At 39.3% G+C, this 7,428-nt stretch overlaps 1 protein-coding gene across 1 annotated transcript in view; it reads right to left on the bottom strand.

The window, feature by feature from the left end:
* LOC103915455 (matrix metalloproteinase-27-like) overlaps nt 1-7,428 on the bottom strand; it is a 7,482-nt gene continuing 54 nt past the window's right edge. The window contains 10 exon segments of the mRNA XM_009322277.1: nt 1-209; nt 418-521; nt 2,081-2,240; nt 2,471-2,601; nt 3,322-3,445; nt 3,618-3,779; nt 5,796-5,924; nt 6,022-6,170; nt 6,800-7,038; nt 7,391-7,428. The exon segment at nt 7,391-7,428 is cut by the window's right edge and continues 12 nt beyond it. Coding sequence (XP_009320552.1) covers nt 109-209; nt 418-521; nt 2,081-2,240; nt 2,471-2,601; nt 3,322-3,445; nt 3,618-3,779; nt 5,796-5,924; nt 6,022-6,170; nt 6,800-7,038; nt 7,391-7,428 — 1,337 coding nt within the window. The 3' untranslated portion in view covers nt 1-108.

Raw genomic sequence — 7,428 nt, 5'->3', positions numbered from 1 at the left:
AACTAATCCTGTTGCCTCTTCTGTATAGTAGTGTATATATGAACAACCTTTGATAAATCTAGAATTATTTTTATTCTCATTTGCTGTGTGTAAGAAAGTTTAATGACATTAACAGTTAAACCAGCTGTTACTCTTTATTTCGCGGATAACTTTTTTAGCAGTAGGGTCGAACTCCCACTGCTTTGATCCATGGAAGAAGTAGAATAATCCTGGAAATAAAAAAGTAAAGCATTATGTTATGGATACAAGAAATAGCTTCATTCTGACAAAGCAGGGAACATCATCTTTGTACACATGGGAGAGCATATCTTCAGTTGTATCTTTTGCAGGATACAGCAATAATGACATTCGTCATAACTCCAGAACTTATGTTCTTTACAAGTAAACCGATTTTACTTAAAAGTTCATTTCATTTACCTCTCTGTTGGAAAACAGCGTCAACCTTCTGGTTAATTCCTGGAAAGTCATCGACTGTCCGTCTAGGATAACCTTTCTCCATAGACTGACTGTTTTCATCAAACCTAAATCATATGAAGGGAGACGTAATTTTACAGTGTTTAGATATCAATTCTGCAAAGAACTAAGTAGCTGCTGAAAGGTGTCCATCATCTGTAGTTTGACTGATTTCAGTGGGGTTACAGAGAGTAAAGTTATCTACTCGAACAAATGTCTGCAGGATGCTGGCCATCACGTTTTCCATGAGGTGGCTACTTGTTTGCTCATAAAGGCAGGCACAGCTCCAAACAAGCATCTAGAGTGAGACAAATTGAAGGAAGACGCAGATTTTTGACAGCAGGGATGGGATTTACCTCCTCTAATGATAGCAGTGTGACAGGCAGTGCATGGAAACTGACTGGGTTGATTCCCGCCATAGTGACTGCACATATTTATTCCATGAATTTTAAACTCCTTTTAGACTTTGATATGATATTGTACATAGTCCTCTACTAGCTGACAGATTTAGATGGAGGAAAGGAAGATGACTTATTTCTAATACAATCAAGTTGCTCCTAACTGAGCCAGGACAATTTTTATGAGATAGGGCTGAATTTGGGGGCTGAAAGGAGGATCTAAAAGGTTCTTCAAGATTTGAGGAACCCTCTCAGGAAAAAAAAAAACAAACCACCAAAAAAACCCCCAAGCAAACAAACAAGTCTTTTTTTTAATTCTCCTTGGATACAAGAAACACTTTTCACAGGGACATGAGACTGAGAGAATGAGTTACTAGGTAAGAAATTCTTGCTGTGGTTTACTTGCATGCCTTTGTCTTGTGACCAAGGCAGTAAAATAGCAATGCAAGATATTGTAAATACTCTTTCCAAAATTATCAAAAACAAAGGACAGGAAATGACATGCAGCTGAAAATCCAGCTGACACTGTATGTCTCACTGAGGAACCCCACAATTAGTCACGATAAAGTCTGTTTGACCCACGCATACTCCTGGCTGCCTGCAGAAGGCTTTTGCAGCAGCTGTCCTTGCATGCAGGAGGAATCTATCAGCTTCCCAAAGCTGACTTTTTGCTTCTGTTTGCCTGGTATTTGCGTATCAGGAATCATTCATGACAGTTTGGGAATAGGTTTAGAAGCAGCATGTTGCAAATCCAATGCTAACCAGCCAAAGAAAGGAAAATGAACTATCACTTCTCTCTCTCTAAAAGAGATAAAATAATCCAGGACTTTTCAGAAATCAGAGAAATCCTGCACAAGCCATCCCAGCCAGCCTTCTGTTGAAGTAGGTTAGCTTTCAGATCTTTATTTTCTAGACATACTTTTGTCTATGTACTTGCAAAAATTCTCTACGTGCTGGAATTTTTTCAGCTTCCAGGCAAAATGCATCAAAATGGGTCCATATCTTGAATGCCCATCAGGACACCCTTAAGCTCTCAAAAGTCAAAGTTATATTCTTCTTCCTGTGCAGGAGTCAAAGAAACATTTCTATGAAAAGTAGGATTACTAGAGTTACCTAGTTACATACAGGTACCTAAAGGTCTACTTTCTCTTTTATCACATGTACAATTTTAATTGTATTCAGATTATATTGGAGTCAAACATAAGAAAACATTTGTCAATTTTTCTTACCTCCAGTACTTGTCACCTATGAAAAAGTCTGTCTTCCCTGTATTTTTATTACAAACAGCTGCATCAATTTTCTTGACACTTTTAGGGAAGCCCAGTGTGTTGATGTTCTTTGGATAACCAAGCAACACCTGATATCCGCTGATAACCCAGAATTTATTGCCTGTTAAAAAAAAAAAAAAAAAAAAATTAGTTTCACCAGTGATTTTCAGACACTAAAAGAAAAAATGCACTCCTTTAGTGTATGTTGTAAGAAAACTAGATGAAATGTCCTAAGTTTTTTTTTATTTATTTGAAAAGTGAATTTTATGCACATATAGCTATGCTTCCGTTCCTCCCATCTTCCCACAAAATTAAAGGTAAGAAAAATTTAAAGAAAACCTCATACTTCACCTTTGAAAAACAGAATCTGGTCTTTCATGTTCTCATACACAGCTTCAATACCAGGTGGCAGAGTTGGCCAGAAGGTAGAAATTAATTCACGTTCAACTTCTGAGTTATCAGGATAGACTCGCCATAAATGCCTGATTTAAATATGAAACAGTTTTTGTAGTAAATAATAAACCACAGACATTTCTATATATACACAAGAATGTGAACAACATTGTGACGTACAAGCTTTTTCTTGTCCGTGGAGCTACCTGGGTTGATGTGTCAGAAAGGAAAACACTCTCCTCAGTGGGAAGTGAGTTTTTTTTTTTTATTCTGGCTTCTTCCTGGAATTACCCTTTTCATTGGTACTGATTGATTAATGGGATCAGCTACAAGCAGCTGAAAAATTCAGGTTGTTCCTGTACTGTATAGTAAGAGAGTTATAGGGTCCCAGATGAGCCTGACTATAAGCTATTCCCTGGATGACTTACCTGGATGACTTTGGGTTTGCATAGGTGATTGTAGGAGAGACTGGCCCAACTATATGGTAGAACACACTAATTTCTTAGGAAATGGTTGCAGCATTTAGTCATGTCACTGCTTGATGTAACTGTCTATACATTTGGGAATAAAGCTTTATTGGGACTGAGATGTTTTCTGGGAAAAATGAAGCATGTTTTTTCAGGGGATCCTGTAAAATTATTAATATAACTTGTATCTGCTAAAAGTTTTATTTCCATGAACAGAAATCTAACCATTTGTCTGATTATAAATCCCATAATCATAATCATGTGAACCACCAAAGTATTCAGTCTTTGTAGAAATCAAGAAAAAATAAACCTCACAGAGACAAATGTCATATCAATATTTACCTGCCCTTTAGAAAAATGACTTCACGTCGGAGAGTAGTTATAGCATCGAAAGACATCCGGGAGCCACACGTTTTAGGTAAGGTAGGGGTGGCTGGCCTTTTATCTGGGGCATTTAGTAGAGATCCTAAGGGAGATATTTTAGAAAGAATACACCAAATCTGTAGAAACATTAAGGTTTTCACATATAAATGGATTTTTGATATTATGAAAATACAATTATTTTTATGGTGAAACTTTGTGAAAGAGATTATTTCTCTCCTGCTTACTTCTTTTTTTAAGCCATGGATTTTACTCACCATAAATGGACTGAATGCCACTTATATCATCTGGAGAGAGGGGAAAGTCACTGGGGCTGATGTAGGCATAATTGGGGAACATCAAAGCCCTCTGATCATTAGAATGGGAGAGACCCAGGGCATGGCCAAACTCATGAGCAGCAACGAGGAACAAGTTGAACCCTTAAAAAATGGATAGAAAGAAGAGATCAGTCTAATTTTGCTATGCAAATGGCTGATATGAACACAGCAGGGCTATTGCTCGGTGACAGTTTTCATACAATGCATTGACATTCACTAAGACATGCATATATGTAAACATATTTTTTGTATAGGATAAGGTTGTGTTCTTCTCCCACTAGAAGGGAGCGACTTTTGGCCCTCTTTCCTGCTGTTCCTTCTGTTAGCTACTGAAAGTATGTGTGTGGCATGAGTAGATGTCTGGGGGTGAGTGTGGGTGCAGCTCTGAGGAATGTACTGGCAGGGTTTTCTGGCTGAGCTAGAACAGATTAGATAGTGAGTCAGATCAAACTAACAGCTTTCCAGGGCAAGGATAGGACAATGCGCTCTGTGCTCACTCGAGGTACCAAAGTGTCACTCGGTGTGTCACCCTCCCTCCTACAAACCTGAGAAAGAAAGGTGAGATCATGAATAGGCAAAGAAAAACATAATGTTATCAGAATGATTTACCTTTTTATCATTAGGACTTTAAAGCGTATGGTTCCTTTATAGCCTTGTCAAATAAAATATCTTTTTAAAATATTATGCTTATGCATGCTTATTCCTAATGAAATATGTTAACACAGTAAATAGATAAAAATGGAATATCCTTCAACATGCACCCCTCCAAGTAACATGCCTTTCTGAATTAGGGAAGAATGATCATCTGCCCTGCAGACCAAGAGCCAGCAATATCAGCAGACTTAGTGAAGATCACAAGTCTGTAGCAGAGCAGAGGACTGGTCATCGATTGCCCAAGAAAGGCTGGCTGAAACCAAGATATCCATTTCTCAAAAAAACAAAGCAAGCCTCAATTTTTCCACACATATTTCCAGTCCTCCCCTCTCACGAGTCCTCCGAGCTCTCCAACGAGTTCTGCAATGCCTGGCCACTGGAGCCGTGCTGTTGAGGAACAGCAGAAAAACTGGGGTTGACCCATTCAGTCCCAGTGTGGGTAAAACATTACATTTTATCAACATGACATGTCCACCCTTCATCCTTCTTTTTTTTTCCCACCACAATAAACCTATACCTCTCCTCCTCGTGCAGTGCTCTTACAGCACCTTCTTGTTTGTTAGCTCCTTGCTTTTCCTCCAGTGTGACCTCAGTTCTCCTGCTGCAGTTATCCTCTGCAGTTTTCCATCCCAAAAACTGGATGAGAAAAGGGTCTAAAGTACAACAGGGTAATGTGCCCGGGTACTGACTGATCTGTCAGAGGCAGTATATGCTGTATGGCCAGCCTGGAGGTTGAGGGGAGGGAGTTGAGAGGAGCAGATGGGTCCCAGCCAGATGGTTGAGCACTTGGCGTTCCCCTCTCTTCTGGCCTAGAGGCACACATCTGTAGTCAGCTCTACACACTGCATCTCAGCCCGTGGGTGGCCTGAACAGCATGTTCAGACTCCCAGGTGCTGGCAGGCAGCTGAAATTTCTTGAAATTGCACTTTCATGTATAAGCCCATCCTAGCTTGAATGCAGAGTAATGCTATAACAGCCTATAGTTGGACCTATCTTGGCATTATTAGTGAAGGCTGTAGTGTTTTTTAGGTGGTGGGGATCTCCTCTGAGGGCTGCTGCAAGTTACAGTGTGCTTCCTCTGCAGCGTGTGGTAGTGCCAGGCTTGGTGCCAGCATGTGCACCAGGAGGGGAAAAAGTCATAAAGTTTTACCAGGGATTGTGAAACTCTGGAGGGCATGGGCCCTACCAACTCCCAGGTAAGAGTGGCCTGTGTCTGTAGCATTCATATCTGAAAAGGGTTGTCCTGTTGGTATCTTTACCAGTGTTAAATAAGAACTAGTGTAGATCAGGCTGATTTTATGTCAGCATCATTGTAAGTATCCCAGCTGGAGGATGGCCTATAATATCCTCAAACTGCTCTTATGGTTAATGCTGTGTTTCATCTCAGTCTGTTCCTTCACTTAAGTAAAATCAGAAAGGAATTTACCCATCTGCATAACACTTCAGAAACCTTTTTTTACCTACCAGCGGAGCCTGTGGTCCAATCTTCATCCTCATCAAAATGCACATCACCACCAAAACCATTGCCAGGTGGAAAGGCGTGAGCGAGGACGCCAAGGGGGCCATCAAAATAACGAGGGCAATGTCCATGAGCTAAATAATATGATGTTGAAACAACATTGGGTTTATGTTATGACTATTGGAAAATCTTTAAATTAATCTTACCATCGGTATGCAGTCAGCGTATTACCTTTGGTCCCAAAAGCAATCATTATATCTGCTATTCCCTCATGAATACGAGTGAAAATCAGCGGGGTGACAGTGCTCCACACTTTAAATGCCTTCTGGATTGCTTTATCCACATCCTCCTTTCTCATATCTGGTGTGTGGTTCACAATTCTACGGTTATGAGGGTTCAAGTAATAATACTTAGTGTTTGCAGAAAGAATTTTTCTAATATTGTTAAGATGATGAACAGAGATGGATAAGAAGCAATTTAACCTGCAATCCAATAGCTCCCAAGATTAATCTTGGACTGAGTGAGTTTGAGGAATGTGATAACTGTCCAACATGTCTTTTTCATAATAATAATTGTGTACACGATATCAGTTTTTCCCAAAATGGCCCTTAGCCAGGAGGTCGTCTCTTGAGCATGAGGAAAGTTGTCTCCTCAGGTTTCTGTGACTACTAAACTGTTGGTCTTAGCAAATTTTGAAGATAACGGGGCTTGTACAGGGTGCAATTGATATTTCTCTTTGGCTCACAGAATATTTGTCGGGAGTGATATATGACAGGCAAAATACTGTGGTTGACTCAGAAAAAGTAAAATACCCAGCTTGACTCTCAGAAATTCCTCTCAGGAATACACATAGCTAACAGCTATAAATATAGCTAACAGCTATGGAAAGAGAAAGATTTTTGTATTCCCAACTGGAAACAATTGCTACAGGAGTTATATTTAAATATAACAAATGTGGATGTCCACAAAACCAAAATTTAAACTCAAAAAGTAATTATTGAAATAGTACCTGTATGTCAGCTTATTTTTTTTCCATCCTGGCAGAGTAACACCATAGAGACCCACATCGGGAACTCCACACCTCGGTTTCTTCATCATTTCCAATGTCTCAGTATCTGGTTTTCCAGTCACTTGCAAACCAAAAAATTGTTGCATTTTCTGAAGTTTTTCAGCTGTGGATTCAGCATTTATTTTCCATCCAAGCTGATTTGGATCTGGCTCAACAGCATAGAATTTATTTAAATAGTCCTAGTGAAAAAAATAAAGCAAACATTTCACATTTTGATCTGTTTCTTAAACAAATAACTTAGGACTGATATTGTTTGTGCATTTTGCTGGCAAAACCATCTGCCTGTGATTTTGGAGTACAACAGATGTTTTCCTGAGGATAAACAGAAACTGACGACATTGTCCCTGACTCTTATTTACTTGACATTTTGAGTTTGTACAGATTTATCCTACTTTAGTAAAGTTTGAGCAACAGAGTTCTGTGTAGTAGCATTGTCTCAGAAAGACAGCAAACTGCTGTGTAGCTGGAACATGCAGATTATATCTAAAAAGAGAGGGCTCAGTAGATCTCAGATATGGACAATGTAGTTACCTGTACAAGCTTTGCATCTTCTTCTTTGTTGTCTTTCT

The sequence above is a fragment of the Pygoscelis adeliae genome, unplaced genomic scaffold (assembly GCF_000699105.1).
Source record: "Pygoscelis adeliae isolate BGI_AS28 unplaced genomic scaffold, ASM69910v1 Scaffold383, whole genome shotgun sequence".
NCBI classification, from domain to species: Eukaryota; Metazoa; Chordata; class Aves; order Sphenisciformes; family Spheniscidae; genus Pygoscelis; species Pygoscelis adeliae.
This window is presented reverse-complemented; position numbering and strand designations above follow the sequence as displayed.